Raw genomic sequence first — 20130 nt, forward strand, 5'->3', positions numbered from 1 at the left:
ATTTCCAGTACAAATCTCTCCTCTCTCTGAGTATGTCACCATTACCCTCTTCCCTGCTAAGTGTCACTTCCTCAGTCCCTCCTGTCTCCTTGTTTAATGATGGGATACAAGGGACTCAATTTTATTGATGGAATACTTTCCATGGAGAATCCTGACTGGTTCTGGACATGTCTGATTTTTCTCTCCCTTCCCAAAGCCACTGATTCTTCTGGGCAGGCAGGATTCTTTGACGAGCCTTCTCTTTTTCCATGCCTACTACCATGTCCTGGCAATGGGAGAACCTATTTGCATCTAGAGAGGGCAGAGCTGTGTGATGGGAGGTCAGTGGGGTGGCATCATGGGCATAAGGTAGTCAGAGTTCTCTCCTGCTTAGAAAGGCAGAGAGAGATGCAGCGGCTAAGATGGGCATGTGACAGGGGCCACCACAGGACAGGAACCCATCTAGGACCCTCTGCCATGGCTCACACGCCTAGAACCACCTCCCTTCTATCCAATTTCTCTATGTTTCTCCCAAGAGTGAAGTGCCTACTGTCAGCAGTTAAAATTCCACCCTCGAAGTTGTGTCTTTTATATTGCATTAAATTGGATAATTGTTGGTTCAAAACAACCTCTTGTTAGAGACTTGTTTAGACCTTAACCCAGGGGTGGAGGGTAGTCTGTTCTCGTCACTGGTTAAATGGACCAAGGTTTGGATCTCAACTATGTTAGCATGTTAGCTCTGGGCCACTTACTAAGGACTGAGCAAGCCTTCTCATTCCAACTAGCTTCTCCATCTGAAGGAAAAAGAAAGTCTTTTACCAGAAGGTCACCACTACCTTTGATTCTGTGACTCTAAGTCAATAGGCCTTTCTGACCCTTAATTTCCTAATCTATAAGTAACATTAATCATCTCTGCCCAAAGCCAGGTGTAGTGGCTGGTTCTTGCCTATATTCCTAGCACTAGGCAGAGGCAGAATGGTTGCCAAAAATTCAAGTTTACCCTGGTCTTCTGAGCAAGTCCTTGTCTCAAAATAATAATAATAATAATGGTAAATTTAAAAGTTAATTTCTGGGGCTGGAGAGATGGTTCAGCAATTAAGAGCACTGACTGCTCTTCCAGAGGTTCTGAGTTCAAATCCCAGCAACCACATGGTGGCTCACAACCATCTGTAATGAGATTCTATGCCCTCTTCTGGTGTGTCTGGAGACAGCTACAGTATACTTATATGTAATAAATAAATAAATCTTAAAACAAATAAAATAAGTTAATTTCTACCCATATCAAAAGTCTGTTTATAGTCAAAAGAGATGTAATATATAAAGATATATAAAAATATATAAATGGGGTAAAAATACTAGGTTAAGCTATATCGATTCATTAGTTGTTATAAGTAAAATTTAGCATATTAAAACTATTTGTTGGGCTGGAGAGATGGCTCAGTGGTTAAGAGCACTGACTGTTCTTCCAGAGGTTCTGAGTTCAATTTCCAGCCACCACATGGTGGCTCACATCCATCTGTAATGGGATCTGATGCCCTGTTCTGGTGTGTCTGAAATAGCTACAGTGTACTCATATATAATAAATAAAGTTTTTAAAAACTATTTGTAAATATCCCCAGGTCCTGGGTGATCTAGGTCAATTAAGGTCAATTTTAACATTATAGCAAATGTTCATTTAAGAGAGAAGCAAGAATATACCAAAGGCATGTCCTCTAAAGTGGATACTGTTTCCATGGCTGGACCAACTCAGAAATCAAAAGCCGAGTATGCTGGCAGACATCTTTGTGCCTGGGCGGCTGAGACACAGAGACCTAATTCCTGAGCTGCATAGGGCACTCTAAGCCAGCCTGAGTGGTACAGTACAGCCTTGTCTTAAAGCCACAACTGAAACACACAGCATCAAACCTTTACTGAGTAAGCTATGGTCACACTCCACAAGCCAGGCCTATACCTATAGCTCTGTCTTCCTCTTTCGTCCCCGAGGTCTATACTAAATTCATCATTCACATCCAGACATGTGTCTATTCTAAGGTTGAGGTAACTCATGGCTGTGTGCTTTCCCCAGGTAGAACAAACTAGGCCACCATAGTGTTTCAAGGGCTCTTTATCCTTGTTATTACCCAACTGTTCAAAAGCGAGGTCAGGATTCAGAAGAGACAGGCCTCGCCTTCATCTTCAAGATCATAGCCACACTCTGCTTAGAAGCCTTCATTCATGTGTCTCCAAGCACAATAAAAACGTGCTTAGGAAATCTTTATAGTGTCCTTGAGAGTCACCATACCCAGAGTGACTGAAGTCAGAGACGTTGTGCCGAAATCACTACGTAGCTTTAGCCCTAAAAAGATCGCTCACTATTATGCTATGCTGAAACTATAGAATAAGCCCCTCTTTGCCTTACTTCATGGAGGAGCAGAGACCTGGGGACAGACCAGTTTATCAGGGCAGCTTTTTGGGGAATGATTCTGGAGGTGTCATTTGATGCTTAGATCAGCCCTAAGCAACTCACCTCTCATCAAGGTATAGGTACTTGATCTACACAAGTGGATGGAAGCAGATCCACAGGTGACCAAACACGGGTGACAAATCTTACAGTGATGTGGAGTCCTCTGCCAGTGGGAGACCCTGAATTAGAAACCATGGCTTATTTTTCTTTCCACCTAAGACAGAGAGTTAGCCAGGACCACCACCAACCAGCAGACCAGGAACCTCTTTTTTATCTGGAATACAGTCTGCAGAAAAAAAAAAAAAAAAAAACCAGCATTGAAAGCAAACATTTTTTGAACTAAATCACATTAACAATAATAATATTTAAAACAAAGTCCTTAATGTTTCTCAATTAATTTACAGATAAATAAGTGAATTTCTCTGGCCTGGTATCTCCTAGGACAACCTTTCTAATTAGCATAATATTGAATTATTCCATATTTGTTGGAAAACAGCCACTAGCCCAATGGTCCCCATGATTTCACCAGGCTGCCATGTCTCATCTGTGAACACTTTAGCTAAGATAATGACCTAAATCAGGCCCCCTATTTGAACCAGTGACTGTTTAGACTAGGGGTGTGCACACCCTGCTGATATCTATGCATTGCTATTATTGGGGTTGCACGTAGCCATTAGGCTGCCTGTGGTTTTTGCTGTCCACACTTGGACCACTGGGTTTGGCCTGAGGGGACCCTAGTACAGGGACATAAGTCCTGTAGCTTCAGCATAGCCACAGGGTAAATGCCCAGAGCCCAGGCAGGCCCCATATTAACCCCGAAGGGAGTAGAAAATGTCCTGTGACTAGCACTTAGTGTGGCTTCTTTCCCCTAAGCTGTGCCCCAGAGCCCCAGGTTAGGTGCCTCTTAAAGCCCAGAAATAATAATACCTAACAGCTGTGTGGGTAAGCTCTCAACCTGCTTGTCTGTATCCACGTCCCTCAGCTCAGTCCAGAGGAGAGAGATAATGATCTATCCTAGATTTAATTAACATCTGGGCTCTGCTGCTGGGAGAGTCCCAAACCCACATCTCCCTGTAATTGCAAGCCTTTATTTATTTGGGCACTTTGATGACAGTCACAGAATAGAGGCGATGGCCCCAACCCCACCCACTTCGTTGTTCTTGCCAGCTGCTGTCCTCCCACAATTCTCCTTCCTCACTACCCATCTTCCCCAGTACTCCTCAGCCATTCCCTCTGCCCTGTGCTATTTATCCCTTATAGACTTAGACTCAGGGACCTGGACCCCAATTCTGGCTCTGACACGGTTCACTCTCTTACAATCAGATCGTGTCTGGAGTCTCCGCTGCTGTGCTGTGTTCAATACGTGATATCTCATCCTTTCTGCTGCTCTCCTCTCTATTCCCTAGGTCCCTTGCCTGAAAGCTGAGCCGTAATGCTGCCCTGGCTGTAGGACACACTGGATGGCTACACGTATTAGGCAGAAATTATCCGAGAGCATTGCTGTTGTAAGATCAAATGTACCATGCACACAGGAAAGTGACATCCTCAGGACTGGACCGTGGAAGTTTGGATCTAGCCTTTAATATCACTAGTTCCAAGGAAACACTTTGTCTTGGAACACTGAAGCTGGAGCAGGAATTGAATGACACAATTAAAGGCAGCAGCCTCCAGAATTCCTCTCTGGCATCTCCCCGTTCCCTCCACCACGCTGAGATGCAGACTTAGCCTGGAGTTTCCATGAGATACGGCTTCTGTTTGTGGATTCCTTTCAACTGAACAATGCCACGATTAGCTCTATTTACAAATGAGGGTTGTAGACCTCAGAATTGTACCACCAGATGCCACCTGAGACTTGCAGAGGCCACAAACAGCCTCTGAACTTGCCGGTGTGCTTCCTCCTGGGCGGTGTGCCCACCCAGTTTGTATCCGTGACTTTCTTCACGCTTGTCTCCCTTTCTTCCTGTCTTCTTCTTTTTTCTTAATAATGACACCTTAATTTCAACTATTTACAAATTCGTCACTAAAATTATCAAAAGGTAATGAAAGATCATCAGTGTTTAGTTTCTCTGATGTCTTTTTGGGGAGCCATAAACATATTGGGAAAAAAAAAAGCCTTGTTAAATCAAAGTATTCTTAAAGCTTATCGTATGGTTTAAATTGGTGCGTTGTATGCTAATAAACAAACCCAAAATCCAACCAATACATCATAGTACAGTCAAAAGCACCAGGTAATATTTTAGCCAGTGGTCAGGCCACCTGGGTTTGTGTAGGTATGTTCTGTGATGTTCACACAAGGACAAAAACCTCCCAACACTACCACTAAGCAATGTGCTGCCATAACTAACTACCGAACAAAATAAAAGTCTGTACAGCCTCCAAGCCAGTGTGGGGAGTCAACTGGTTAGTAAAGATGCTTCTGACAAAAGGCAGTGCCCACCACCACTACAGTGTTGGAGCATGGAGGATGCTAGCTAAGTATTCCAACACTGAGCTACAGCCCCAGCCTGGTGGTGAGACTTTCCCCAAATCTGGAGTAGGGGTCATGGTACAGGGTGGAATTCACGTAGAGCAGTCATTCTCAAGACTCCTAATATTGAGACCCTTTAATACAGCTCCTCATGTTGTGGGGACCCCAACGGTAAAATTGTCCTTGCTACTTCATAGCTGCAGTTTTTCTACTGTTATGAATTATACTGAAAAAAAAAATATATATATATATATTGGAGATAGGAGTTTGCCAAAGGGGTAGCGACCCACAAGTTGAGAAACACTGACTTAGACCATTCTGAGAGCATACCATGGTTGCTCACTCCTCTGTCTGGGCCCCTCTCACTTAGGAGGCTAAGCCTTCCCTCTCCTTTTGGGTCTGGGCTCCACAGTGGGCTTCAAGGTCACAGACAGCTACCTCCTCTAGAAGAGAGGCCTGGGAACAACCAGCCAGGCTACTTCTGATAGTCTTGCACGGCAAGAGCAGATCAGTACAACAGGTCAAAGGAAGACAGAGCTCAGAAAAACTTCCCGGGAACCACAGCTGCCCTTCTAGGAAAACATGTTCTGCTGCCCGGGACAGCAAGTATCTAGGGATTCCCCTAGCAGGAGACACGCCACCTCAAACGGTCCTTCTAGCTTAGAGCGAGCAGTTTCTGCATCTTCTGGAGAAGTTGCTTGGACTCTGTCCTAAAGTATTCACAGCAGCCTGTAGGCCAAGTGCTGACTAAATGGTGGGTGGCTTCAGAAACTGTAAAGAGTGGATTCCCTATGCTCTTAGCTCAGAGAAACCTGGACTAGTGGTCATACAATGGAGAGACGACAAAGAAACCGATAATGTGAGCTGTGAGACTTAGCAGGTAGAAGAGCTTGCCATCACCTGACAGCATGAGTTCGATCCCCGAGACCCACGTGGTGGAAGGAGAAAACTAGTTTGTGATTTTAAGTGAACAGGTGAATAATGTGTGTGTGTGTGTGTGTGTGTGTGTGTGTGTGTGTGTGTGTGTGTACTTGTGCAAATGGATGCAAGTGTGAGAGTGGGCATGTGGAGAGCAAAGATCATTGTCAGGTGTATTCCTGGGTCACTCTCTACCTTTTTTGCAAGACAAAGTCTCACTATGTAGTTGAGACTGTCATGGATCTCGATGTATTGGCTTCAACTCGCAGAGAGCCACATGCCTCTGCCTCCCCAGTGTTGGGATTAAAGCATGTGCAACCATGCTGGTTTTGCCTTATCTCTGGAGATAGGGTTATGTCCTGAACCTGGTACTCACGGATGGCTAGACTGGCTGACTCCAGAGATCCGCTTCTCTCCACGCCTTCACTCTGCCGTACTAGGGTTAGAGATGTTGAGACACGTTTAGCTTTCTTCGTAGGTGTTAAGGAAGATCTGAATACAGGTCCTTTGCCAAATGAACCATCTCTCCAGCTCAGGGAAGGGTAAGCTTACTATCTGGGCTGATTAAGGCCAAATCTTTCACAATTTAAATGAGCAGACGTGGAATATGACCAGCCATGTCTCTTCTGGCTGCTGTAGATTCTGTACGTTTCTTCTCCAAGACCCTTTCTGTCCCGGTTGGGTCTTTCGTCAACATGGCTGACTATAGAGCGGTCTAAGCAGCTAAGTGGAGACAATCCCTCTATCAGCTTGCTTACAGACAAGTCTGTGGGGTTTTTTCTTGATTAATGATTGATATGGGAGGGCCCATTGGTGGGGCCACTCCTGGACAGATGGCCCCAGGCTGTATAAGAAAGGCTGAGCCAGCCATGAAGAGTATCCATAAACACAAGTCCCTGTGACCTCTGCTTCTATTTCTGCCTCCTGGTCCCCACTTTGAGTTCCTGTCCAGCCTTTCCTTCAAGATGAACTGAGTTGTAATATGTAATAAATTCTCTCATCCCATTAACTGCTTTTGTTAATGGTCTTTATCACAGCAGTAAAAAAAAATCAAACCAAGATACTTTCTCTCTTCTTCTAACAAGCACAGACTGAATTTCTGAACTTCCCTTGTAGTTTGGGGACAAGGACATCTCTCTTCTGGTTTCAGGCCAAGGAGATGTAGGTGGAAATGATGTGTATCCCTACCTCACTTGACCTAGTAAAGCCTTGTAAAGGACCTTGAGCATCATAGGACACTCACTCTCTATCCAGATGTGGAGGACCAGGCAGGCTCTGGTGTTTTATAGTAAGAGTCAGAATCTTTTTATGTGAAGTGTAGGGCAACAAATACTTTAGGCTTGTGGGCTCTGCTAGTCCACTTTTTGTCACTAGAACAAAAGAAGAACATCTAAGACAATGAATAAAAAGAAAATGTTTGTTATTTTAATTTGGCTCACAATTTGGAGTGCTCAATCCATGACAGATTAGACCCATCACCCTGGGCCTGTCATGAGGGAGCTTACTGTGGCAAGAGGATGGTAGAGAAAAACCTTTCACCTCATTAACAGGGAGGCAAAGAGAAGGGACAAGTTTTAGGTGTCACAATCCCCTTTGTGGTTCTGTCCTCAAGACCTAAGGACCTTCTATTGTGCCCTATCTCCTAAACACTACTCCAAGACTTTATACATGGACTTTTGGGCGATACCTATCCAAATCATAGCAGCAGTGTTTGTTGCAACTAGAGTTGGTACTTAGTATCTTAAAGCTTCACATCTGTAAATTCAACCTGCCATGAGAAAAAATTAACATCATTACCATCTTCATCATCATATAATGACTAAAATGCAAATAAAAACAAGAATATATCAACTATTACAGTATTTGCTTTTTAAAGTTACCATAATACAGATCTGGTTTAAAGCATACTAGAGGACCCACCCACATTATACAGTAAGTAAACATTTACACAAAGGATTTAGGCGTCCTCAGATTGTGTCATCTATGAGGTAGTGGAAAGGCAGTCCTGGAACCAGCTCCCCTTAGATACCAAGGGGCAGACTACGTTAGCCACCACTGTCATGACACACACGGAAAAGTAGTCACTATGCAAACGAGCAGGTGTGACTGTTTAACAAAATTGCAAGGGAACTCTTCATATTTGATATCACCCATTGATATCAAGCCAGCAAAAGCATGAGATTTGCTAATGTAACTAGTGTTCTTTACCCTAATTCATTAGACACCCTATATTCTCTGTAGATGCCAAGTGGGACAGAAAAGCAGACCGGAGTGAGGGAGAGAAATTAAACATGTTTCTGAAGACTTCAGCGCGATAGTGTTAGAGGGTCAGACATGTAGCATGGTTAGTGGAGAACTTGCCTAGTGTGCACCCCTGTTTGATCCCCTGAACTGCATCAACTTGGCATGATGGCCCATACCTGTAATTACAGCCCTCCGAAGTGGAGATGTGGGGTTCACAAGTTCAGAGACATCCTCAACTACATAGTAAGTTCAGATCAGTGGGCTAATCTGAACTACATGAAATTCTGTTTCAATTTTTTTTTCAATTTTAGCTAGAGATGTATATACCTTAGTGGTACTGTGGTCACCAAGCATTCACAAAGCCCTAGGTTCAATCCGCAGCACAACATAAACCATGCGTATAATCCTGACACCAGAGATGGAGCTAGGAGGAACAAAGTCGTCTTTAACTACAGAGGAAGTTTACAGCCAGTCAGGTATATAACACTCTGTTTAAAAAAAAAAAAAAAAAAAAAAAAAAAAAAAAAAAAAAAAACACCAAACCGTGGGTATCCAGGCTTGGCAGCAAGTGTCTTTATCCCCAGAGCCATCCGATCTCTGCCTCTCCCCTGAGCGCTCTCCTTGGTTACCCCCCTTCTTGTGATGGAGTGATGTCATATGCTTAGCACATTACAAGTGTGCTTTCAGAGAGGGAGAGAGCCAAGGACGGCGGCCTTGCACACATTAAGATGAAAACTGCCTGGGTTGCAGGTGGGCAATCGTATCATTTTGATAATGGAGGGTGCTTTCCCTATAATTATGCAAGGGCATCAGGTACACACCAGGGCTGCCTCGAGCAAGCCTAACAATGTGCGGCAGTCCAGTGCTTCCTTGGATCACGCACAATAAAGCATTCCCAAGGGGAACTGATGGTTTTGATTAGCTCAAGGACCCCTTACTATTAAAAACAGATATTGAGAGCATACGGAGAGGCGAGGGTGATTTGAAGTTCCTCTGGACAGAAGTCTGGGAGGATCAGCATGGCGTCTCACTGTGCACCTCAAACTGAAGCCAACCACAAGAGCCAGAGTGTACAGCACAGCTTGTGTTCTGAGCATAGCCCGAATCATGCCCATCCACGGGGCATGCACACTCGCACAGGTACAGGCAGAAGTACACACACATGCTCATACACACGTGCACATGCATGTGCACACATACGCAGAGAGAGCATGGTGATACACACACAGAGAGAACATAGTGATACACACACACACACACACACACACAAATTCTGAGAGAGCCTGTGTGAGATCTTTTCCATATATGTCTCCCAGAGAAACCTTAGATCCTCCACACTGTGTGTGTGTGTATGTAGGGGGTGGGATGAGTGTGTGTGTGTGTGTGTGTGTGTGTGTGTGTAGCATTAATCACACACCAGCAGTATCAATCTGGAACAGTAATCAAAAGCTGACACAATGCCCCCCATTTACATGAAACAAATACAAACCCATCCAGAGGAGCCAGGGCGGTGACACACTCCTCTGTCACAGCCGATGGGAGGGACTGCTGTGGAGATGGCACAAAACCCCTGTGGACACCTAGCATATTGAAGTTTAACCCATAAACTTCCCTTGTGCTGTGTAAATACTTACCCAGAGTTCCCTGCTCTTAACTCATAGTGTCCTCGTGACCACACGTTTGCCCTCCTTGGGCACTGGACCACATTCTGTGGACACGTGTGGTATGTGGGAGCCCCACAGAGACTCTTGAGCCCACTGACTACTGTAGCAGTAACGATCCCATCCCTCTGTGCGGTTTAGCCAATGTTCACTCATCCACTGGTTGGATTCTGAGCCCGAAAGCAATCCCGACAGTACTGCTATCGGGCATTAGTGTCTGCAGTCCACAGAAAGAGCTGCCCCCAAAGGAAAGTCACCTGGGACAGGAAAACTCTTATGTGAAAAACGGGAGCTAGAACCACATGAAAAGTTTATTTCCGTTCAGCCGGACCTTTCAGCCTTGCCCTCGGGAACACTCCCAGTCCAGACTCCCAATCCCATCTCTCACGGCTAACCTTGGACATTTGCTAGGATCTGGGTCAGAGGAATGGAATGGAAGATTTGGGGGCACATGACTAAGACCTTGTAATCTCATTAATGGGAGCATGTCTAAAGGGGGTGTGGGGCTGATGAAGGACTCTGCAGTTCTTCCACTGACCAACTGGGTGTGAGAAAGCAAGGTTGGGTCCCACAAGGCATGGTAATCTCTTCCAGACAGACAGTCCGGGCATAAGCAGAGGCTCCTCTAAAAAGAAGTGATTCTCAACTGGAATTAGATGACGGGCACCAGTGACAGTTGTCCCTGGAATTCTGGACCCCAGAGAAAATTTGTTCTACAGAGGTTGGGTTTCCCTTCTAGGGAAGCCTCAGGAGAGGACATCAGCGGCCATGGCTAACTGTGGGTGGTTTTCTAGGTCTGGAGGCGGTATCTGGGAAACATTTGCAAGCCCTGATCTAAGAACACAGAAAAGAGAGCTTGCTGATGCAAGACCTGGTGACCCTACCCACCCTCCCTCCTTGAATTTATGTGACCTTGGAAACCTTTCACTTTTTCTTTCTCTGGGTAGGAATTCAACTGCAAGATTGATGTCTTTTGAAACGTGGCATCTGATGTTACAGAAACATTTGTAATGTTAAAAGTACTCCCTGCACCAAAACATTTCTTACTACCTATCCTGGTTCCTGAAATCCTTTTGCTATTAGAAAAGAATCCAGGACATATACTAAGCTTAAGGAGGCCAACTGGGGAGCTTTAGCAGTTGTTGGGGGCAGGGAGAGGGGCTTATCTGAATACAAGCAGCAGCCACCTATCCCAAGGCAGTGGGACTCACTGCGCTACCTCTCTGCAGGGCTATAGAAGGGAATTATATGTTGTCTTGGAAAGAGACTGGGCGCAAAGTTGCCCCCTGGGTCCTAATCTGGGCTCTGCTACTCATGAGCTTCTGGTGACATGTGTTTAAAAATCCTTGGCCTCAATTTCCCCATTTATAAAATGAAGGGATTAGAGCCTGAGGCTCTGTGAGGCTCTCAGTCAGAATCAGGAAGGAGAAAGGACCCTGGGAGTGAACCTATGCCCTTGTCATGGGCTCATCCTGGAATCCCAGCCTGAGAAGACTACGTTGTTCTGGGGAAAGATGGAAATGATGTGGATCCTAGAAAGGCGAGGTCTCCTACTAGGGTGAGGCATCTCTGAGACAGTCAGTTCCTGAGTCTTGTCTCAGGTGAGTCTTGGGCTCTGATGTGACAAAGCACCTTGCCATCAGATGCTCTTGTGGTCCTCAATGGCATGCATAGGCTTTGCTAAATTTCCTCAAACAGAAATCCAGCTGCTTACAAACTAATGTATGCATCACACTCGAAATATACAGCATCTAAAACCCGCAGTCAGGAGACAAAAATTCTAGCCTGACTTACTAAGTGATCTTAGGCAAGGATTTGGAAGCTAAAATGAGTAGAAGCAAGTTACCAATTATCTTCAAAACCAACTCCAAATAAACCATCCTCCTCTAAGCTAGAATCACCTGTCTCTAGAAGGCTGACAACAGTCCTGCAAAAATCTGAAGTTCAGATAGAAGTGAGAAGTTGGAGCAAAACCTCCCACCTCATCCAACATGGGTGCTCAAATCTGGATTCCTCTGCCTGGGTGTGACCTGGAGATTTATCAGACTCCACCTCTAGCCTGGAATAGACTTACCTCTCCCCTCTCTGGGAGTATTTTCTAAGTGCCCATTAGATGCAAACCTTGGTGCTCCGTAGAGTGAATCAGAGATGTTTGAGACACATTCTTGACCTTGACGACTTCTGCCCAGCCGGAAGGATACAGATAATTAATAACCATGATGCAATGGGAAGAAGTCCTGGCTCTCAGCTTTGACCTGCTCTTTGAGGGTGGAGTCTGGCTAGACCAGATCTCACAGGTGGAAGAGCAGATCAAGTTGCTCTGAGAACTGCCTGCCTCCCACCAGCAATATTCTTGTCGGGAAGACACACACCTGACCTCTCTCACCTCCTGCATTATGCATCCGTTTCGGGCTGGTTCACAAATGGTGGGGGTGGGGGGATGCTGAGCAACGACATCGTAACATCTGTAATCCAGTGTCTACTATGCATGAAACGTCGGAGTACAGAAGAGGGCAGGGAAAGCAGTTTGGACTTAGGACGTGGACCCTGGGGCCTTCCTGTGAGGATTTGGCCAGGACAAACCCTTTATATTCCAGTTTCTTCACATCTTCAATGTGGGGGCAGTGTCAGAGAGGCCTTGAAAACTCAGGGGTGTGTGATGACGGACAGTACCCTGCCTGGTTTGCTTTCCCTTTAACATCTGGGGGCTTTTATTTTGCTTCTGGAGAAACTGGCTTTCTGAGTGCATTTGTGGAGAGTTGAGAAATGAAGCCAAGGACCAAGTGACAATTGCAGCAACCAGAGAAGCTGAATGTACGGTGGGGATAGTGTATTAACAGAAGGAAGCAGAGTTGGTGATAGAGGCGAGGAAAAGGACAGAAATGGAGTCTGCTGGAAGGGCCACGGTCCACAGGAGGTTAGAAACAAAGACTTTCACTGATGCTGTTGAATACCCCAAGACAGAGGAAGGATCAGCTGCCCCCTAGCTTTTCAAACCAAAATGGTGACCACTCATGGCTGCTCGAGTTGGCTCATCTCAGAGCTTGCACAAGTATTTGGTGGCAGAGACCTTTGGGCTGTGGACAGAGGGAAGCCATCCGGAAGGGGAAAGGCTCCAACACACAATAAAGCCAGATCCAGTTGTGGCCAGATGTGACCAGATGTGGCCATGTACATCCGGTAGCCCCATGAACACTGCATGCCTGGCTCCCCCAGACCCATGAGCACTACATGCCCCCCTGCCTCCCGCCTGGGTGGGGGTGTGGAGTAGTTTCCCAGATGTGGCGCCTGGCTCCTGCCTGCAGTCCGTGCTCACTGCCTAGCTCTGTCACGCATCTCCTGCCGGCAGTTGCTGAGACTACTGGTGCATGCCACACAGAAGGAAGAGGCCGGCTGATTAAATTACCAAGTCCTGTTAGAAGACAGGGCCAACTCACTCTAAATAGAATTTTTATGGTTCTTGTGATCTTTGACGACTCCTGGGAGATTATGAAATCTCCACTGTGGTGCCAAGGGTGGATTCTTCCCAGTGGTTCCTTCTTCTTCACCAGCAGAACCCTCAAACACAGCTGTGTCTCCTGGGAAGGAAATCTGCTCTCTTGGTATAACAGAGCCTTCCTAATTTGCTTAAGAGCCACCGTGCTTCTGGAGTGGAGGAGGTAGGTGTGTAGTGAGAGATCTCTTTAAAGAGGCACTGTGTGTGTGTGTGTGTGTGTGTGTGTGTGTGTGTGTGTGTGTAGGGGGTGTTCTTTGAAACTATCATAGTCCAGAGACTCTGTCATACTAAGGTTTATTTTATACCTTCCTACTCCTTCCTCATTCTCCCTCAACACATTACAGACACGAACATGGGATGTCTGTGCTGAGAGAAGTTAACAAATGCCAGCCCCAGGGACTCAGCTGCCACCTCTGCAACAAGCCCTCCTGCCCGGAAGTCACTTGAGCTCTATGCTGTCAGTCCTGCATGGTTGGACTTTCGGTGTGACTTAGGCTGCAAACGCATGGGCAGGTCTCACTGCACTTAAAACACTGGTGGGCTACATATATGAGGAAGAAACAGGTACCTCACCGTGCAAGAAGGGAGAAGTCAGTGTGCTGAGCACACTAGATATCAAGCCTTTCTGGGGTGTCGTTTTCACCCCATAGTGTGAGCAGCTTGTTGTCACACCGGGCTGTCTAGCACTACTAGGTACCAGGAACAAATAAAGTTTTGTTGTGTCTTCTTCATTCGAGACATTTCTCCTTTCTCTAGTGACGTCACCCCAGGAAGACGGAGAGGAAACAAGAGGCTGCATCATGTTCCCCTTCGAATCTCTTCTAGAATTACATCAGCCAAGAGCCCCGAGGTGCAGCGATAAACAGCCAAGAAGCCAAGGGGAGCAAGAGTGGGGAAAGGCCTGGGGGGAGGCAGGGTGCTGCCTCCTTTTCCATCAGCATTTCCTTCTACTCCCCGCGACTCATAAATCACGTAAGAAGCGGCTTAAAAGTCAAACTTTAGAGAGTGGCCTTGTGCTTATTGGTGGCATTGGCTTAAACAGCGTTGTCATACCCACGTCCTTCGCTGATGAAAGCCAACCTGGCTAACAGTGGAGCCCCCTCCCCCCCCCCCCAGGAGCTGTAGCAGCTCCACTGCCTTACATAGGTTTTGCTTGGCTGAGGAAGTTGGCAGAGAGGAGTGAGAGAACTAGAAATGTGAACTCGGTCAGACAGGACAATGGCCCACACAGCAATCCGCTGGGGGTCCCGCCACAGAAGGCCACAGCAGGGTGTGCTGCGGATCATCTTCCTGATCTGGGCCTTTAAAAATGTCTTTCAGTGATGTCCATCTGATACATTCTGGGAGACAGATGAAGACTCTACCAACCCAAACCAGGACTAAAAGGTGCAGTCTGTGTCCTTAAGAAGACACTGAGTATTTTAAAAAATATTTCCTACCCCTCAACACCCCTTTTTCTTTTCAAAAGATAGGTTTATCGCTGAGCCACTCCCATTAATTAGGAAGAAAATTTCACCCTCCCTTCCTCTGATTCCAGTGCACTCCAGTCTCCTTAGGATCCTTGGGCCTAGCTGTTCAGAACATATTTTTGAAGAAAACAAAGCAAAGTGCCCTCAGGACACCTCAAAAGGCCAGGACTGAGATCCATTTCTGCAACACAGGAAAAGAGGTCCAAGAGGGCAGCGGGAAAATGATTGGCAGAGGGAAAATTTGGGCAGCATCCTGTTACCACTTCCAGCTGATTGGGTGTAGCCCAACCAGAGACATCTGGTTGGAGTTCACAACAGAAACAAACAGAGAAAGCATGAACACCCTACAGCAACACACCCCCACACCAAGCCAACAGCTCCTCCGTCTTGCTCTCAGAATGGTTCCCACTGGGTCAGAATGAGCTGTAAGGAAAGGAAGCAGGCTGTTCAAGCTGTCTCCCCCCCCCCTACCCCACCTGCGCCATGACTCACTCCTGGGTGTGTGGAGCCTACAACTTTTCTCTTCGCTTTTTCTTCCCCGGGCAGGGTTGGGGGAGGAACAAAGCAGCCCTCACTCCACAGAGTCCCCCTTTAGGGTGCTAGTCGGTCTCCAAAGTACCGTGGCAACTTGCAGGGGGAAATGATTATATATTATGTTTGTACTTGATCACTAGGCCAGCCCACAGGAGGTGATAAAAGACTCAGTCCCATAGCGAGCCATTCAGTAAACAGACATACACGTCTAAACAGTGTGGGCAGTTGAATTTACAGACCTCTCCAAAACTAACTCGAAGGAAAACAAATCCATATGCCAGGCATAATGAACGCCACACATCCTTGATCCCTGAACTTGGGGAACAGAGGCAAGCAGATCTCTCTGAATGTGAAGCCAGCCTGGTCTACATTGTGGAGTTCCCGGCCAGGTAGAGCCACACGGCGAGTCTTGTCTCAAAAGCAACAGGCAAGCAAAACTGCACATATGCAATGGGAATGTGAAACTCACAGAAGGCTGGGCACAGATAACGCCCTTGTAAGATCCAAAAACACTCTCCAAGCTGCGGCAGGACCACACTAAAGGCTGGAGGCACAAGCCCCGCCCCCACCACCTCCTGGCCAATCATCTGAGGTCGTATTTCCAGACAACTTCTCCTCGTTCTTCTCACCCCGAGGACATGCAAACAGAACCGAACTAATGCTGCTCAAAAAAAAAAAATAACAAAATGTTTTATACACATTTCCATATATACAACCGAACAACATTTTACAGGTATCTTTTGCACAGCAAAAGAGATATAAACATCCAACTCCAAGAACACGGCTATGTACAAAAACAAAAAATACTTCACAACAGTGCAAAAAATATTTTACATAGCATTATAGAGTAGGAGCTTTGGGGTGGGAGGAAGGTGTGTATTTCTAAAGGAAAATTTCTTTTTTGTTTCTTAGATATTAGATTTCTTTAACTGTAAACAAAACACAACTTTCATAACCCGCGCCCCCCCCCGCCCCCCACAGAAGAGTTATTTGAGAAATTTGGCAAACTTTCAAGAGTTTGAGTCTGAGGTAAACAACCCAAGCTCTCGTATCTAAATGAACTAGGGGCAGGTAAGCGGCATTAAAGCCTCCGACATTATGAAAGTGACTTTGTTAATGAGATATTGATGACAGAGAGGCCTTCCAGTCAGGGGGTCTGGAGAGGAAGTTAACCCCTCCTTCCCAAGCCCCAGCTGCCTCACAAACAGGAAACCGGCTGCTGGGCACCTCCAGCCCGCCCTTGGCCTTTTCCAACATCAGCCAGCTTTCCCTCACCCACCCCAGAGAGCCTATCTCTTTCCTTTGTAGTGTTTCTCTCTCCCCTCCCCCTGCTCACAACCTGAGCCACCTCAGAGCCAAAAGCAAAGCGCTTGGGCAGCTGAAGGGAGAGAAACTCCAGACTCGGGTCTGGGCCCCAAGTGCATCATTTTCTCTTTCCCAGAGTTTAGGGGGAATAGAACTACTGTTGGGGAGCCAATGTGTATGTGGGAAGGGGGAGGGTAAAAAGGGTAGAGGTGCACGGAGACGTCTTCGGGTAGCTTAGCCCGAGGAGGGCTCATCCAGGCTGGTGCTGTCAGCAGGGCCGGATGAGCCGCCAGGGCTGGCAGAGGTGGCGTCCAGGCCTCCACCCTCGATGGAGCTCTCACTGCCTGTGCTCTCGCCCGACAGCAGGCGTGTCACCCTTAAATCGGACTCCAGGGTGCTCACGTCATTGCCAAAGCTAAGGTCGCCCAGGTCACTAATAAGCTGTGACAGTTGGGCCTTCACGTCTGAGGCACAGCCTGAAAGAGGAAGTGACGTCCCTGAGCTGGGGCCCAGCGAGACCCCGCCGTCCCCCAACGCCTCCTCGTGGCCATTTTCCAGCGGGTCCAGCAAGTCCTCACATTCCAATTGCATGGCCACCACCAGTGCCCTCTGCGCTTCAGCCTCTTCCTCTGCCGGATCCCCATTCCCCACACGTTCCTCTTCTTCTTCCTCCTCCTCCTCCTCCAGGCAGCCCTCGAGGTGCTCCTCTTCTTCCTCCTCCTGTAGCTCCTCCTCCTGCTGTTCCCCAAGCAGGTCCTCGGTGATGGAGCCCAGCTTGGGAGCGCTGCGGCTGCGCTCCACTGGCGGCTTGTAGCAGCAAGGTCCGTGCAAGAGCAGCTTGCGCAGGGGCACTAGTGGGATGGTGTGTGCACCCACCAACTCCTGCTGCTGGTGACGCGCATCATCCCGCCGCTTGAGACGTTTAAACTCAGCCAGAGCGTTGGCTGACGTCTGGTAGAGCAGCAGGGCCATGGCCTGAGCCTTCTCCGGCTTGGACACCAGCACCGCGTGGCAGCGTAGCATTACCGCCTTGTGCTTCAGCTCGTGCCGGTACACCCAGGCGAAGACTTTGGGCAGCCGCGCGTCTGCCACACAGTAGGTGACGCGGTGCAGCAGGTAGAGGTGGCCGGGACGTCGCAGCGCTCGTTCCTCGGCATGCACCATGCGGATGCCTTGCGCGCTCACCGTCAGCTTCATCTTAGTCCCTTGACGGCCGGCCTCACTCTTGCTCCAGATCTTGCCCACCGCTAGGTCAGTGCAACCGTCCCCACGCGCCTGGATGGTGGTGGCATTCCCCAGATAGAGTACAGTGTAAGTGGGGTCCTCACTAGTGATGTGCAGCTTCTTGCGCTTGGAGCGGAACATGCTGCCCACCCGGCTGAGTGCGCCTTCCGGGCAGGCTCTCGCCAAGGAGCTGAGCGCGGAGTAGTGCAGGCTCACAGCGTAGCCCTTAGGCTTGGACGCCTGCCGCGGCGGCGCCTCGGCCAGCAGCTCGAACTTGTGCTTCTTCCACGGCAGCATCTCCGGAGGACGCCCGGGAGTGGCTGGGCGGCAGTGGCCGAGCGCGGGGTGTGAGCCCCGCGGGGCCACCAACCCAGGCTACGCTTGGCCCGGGCAAGCTCGAAAAATAACACTGAACTGGGAGGACCTCCTGGACAGGGAGATGAAGGCAGGAGAGGCCAGGCCAGACAGTGCTTGGGAAGTCCACAGGGGCTGGGGTAGAAGCTTAGAAAGGAAAAAAAAAAAAAAAAATCAGTTTCTAGTGTGCAAAAGAGAGGTGTATACACACGGGGTGGGGGGGGGGAGAGAATTACAGACACTTAGATGAGGAGGACTAGGACAAAAGTCTCAGACAAGCAACAAAATAAGAAAGCGGAGCGGAAAATATTTTAGAAAGAAAGGCCAAAATGAGTGCGTGCAAATAAATAAAGGGGAGGGGGCGCTTGGCCAAAGCAACCGGGATGGTAAGAAAATAGGCAGGAACTCTTCAGCGAACGTGACACACACAAGTCTTGGTCCAGGGCCAGGAGCCGCGGAAACTACAGCAGTGCGCCCAGGAGCCGGTGCTCCCCACCCCCAGTGGGTGCAGGAGAGGGAGAGCCCCTTGGCTGGGCTGGTCCCGGAACGAGCAGCTTGCCCCAAGTGCAGTCCTAGAGGTCTGGCTGGCCGCGGCGGGCCAAGCACAGCGGTCCCGCGGCTCACTGCATCCTCTCTCCGAGGGGACACCGGGGACTCGCGCTCGGCCGGTTTGGCCAGGGTAGCGCGGGGTTCCGAGGGCAGGACGCGCGCATCGTCCGCTCCGGGGACTGCCGCTACCTCATTGCTTCCCTCCGGGGGTGTCCGGCTCCACTCCGGGGTTCTCGGCGATCTGCAGCGCGCCCTCTGCGGTCGTGCGCGCGGTAGCCGACTGGCTCGCCTCACATCATTGCCGTCCGGGAGGAAGATCTCGGGTTAATATAGGCTGGCGCGAACCATTCACCGCGCGGACAGGGGAGGAGCACCGGAGAGGATCCCTTTAGGGCTGCGACGCCGGACGCAGTTCTGGTCTCTTAAAGGGACCAGGTTGCAGGCACTGGTCGAGGGACGGAAGATTAGTCCACTTAGGCAACCACGTCGCAGATTTACCAGCATCCCTTTTAGCTATAGAAACCAAAAAGACCTGGAGTTACCCGAAAGCAAGAGGAACTTAAACTTTGACACTCCACCCTAGGCTAAATTGCAACTCGCTGAATAAGTGTGTGTCTAGATCGAAACTTCTGGAGGAGGTGATGGAAGATGAGATTGTAGACTCTGGGGGAAACTGTGTAGTATTTGTTGTTGTTGTTGTGTTCATTCTGTGACAACTATTAAGAGAATTTGCAGGTTTTGTTTACTATTATTCTTAATTAATCATTTATTAAAGAAAATACAAGTCAAAGTTTTACCTGTAACTCTCTTGGTGCCATTTATCCACCGGTGAGCAGCAGGTAGTGGAAAGCTCGTAGTTAAGATGACTGTCGTGAACAGTATTGAACACAGTAGTGAATGCGCACCAAAGTTTCCACCCCTGACCCAATAACAGCCTCTCCTGCCACAGATCCCCAGAGTAAGGCGCTTTTGTGAGACATAAGAAATGCCTAAGTAAAGCTGTGCTGCTGTTTGTAGACCTAATGCAATTTGGGTAAGAAGTCTCAGTAAAAACTCAAATGGCATTTTTCATGCTTTTTTTTTTCATGAGCTAACTGAACAATGTGGGGTTTGTTTAGCTTTATTTTTCTACTTTTCCCTCCCTTGACGCAGGACCTTGTTATCTAACTCAGGCTAACTCACATTCAGATCCTCTGGTCTCTGTCTCCACAGTTGCAGGCACACATCAACCTATCTGGCTCTGGACAAGATACTTTTGGTCACTCACCAGTTTGTCCCTCTGCCACGAAATTACTTCTGGGTCCTTGAAACAACCTTCTTGACACCAACAGGCCAATCAGTAAAAGCAAAACGACTTCTATCTGATAAATGAGACATTCCAGTGAACAGAAACCTTTTTTTTTTTTTTTTTTTTTTTTGCTGGGCTAACGTCAGCCAGAAAAGCCCAAAGTCCTATGAGAATCTGGGATAAGAGAGAAGAAGATTCA

General features: G+C 48.0%; 1 protein-coding gene across 1 annotated transcript; it reads right to left on the reverse strand.

The window, feature by feature from the left end:
- Positions 1-15889: 15889 nt before the first annotated feature.
- On the reverse strand, positions 15890-18925 carry FAM43A (family with sequence similarity 43 member A). The gene is made up of 2 exons (XM_080918981.1): positions 18833-18925; positions 15890-18241 (listed from the first exon to the last, which is right to left on the reverse strand). The coding sequence occupies exon 2, from the start codon at positions 18035-18037 to the stop codon at positions 16751-16753; it is 1287 nt and encodes a 428-aa protein (XP_080775107.1). The 5' UTR covers positions 18038-18241; positions 18833-18925; the 3' UTR covers positions 15890-16750.
- Positions 18926-20130: the final 1205 nt, after the last annotated feature.

Source organism: Micromys minutus (genome assembly GCF_963924665.1).
Source record: "Micromys minutus genome assembly, chromosome: 7".
NCBI classification, from domain to species: domain Eukaryota; kingdom Metazoa; phylum Chordata; class Mammalia; order Rodentia; family Muridae; genus Micromys; species Micromys minutus.

What these genes read in the sequence shown, in the direction of transcription:
- FAM43A (XM_080918981.1), bottom strand. Translation starts at nt 18,037, where the DNA reads ATGCTGCCGTGGAAGAAGCACAAGTTCGAGCTGCTGGCCGAGGCGCCG.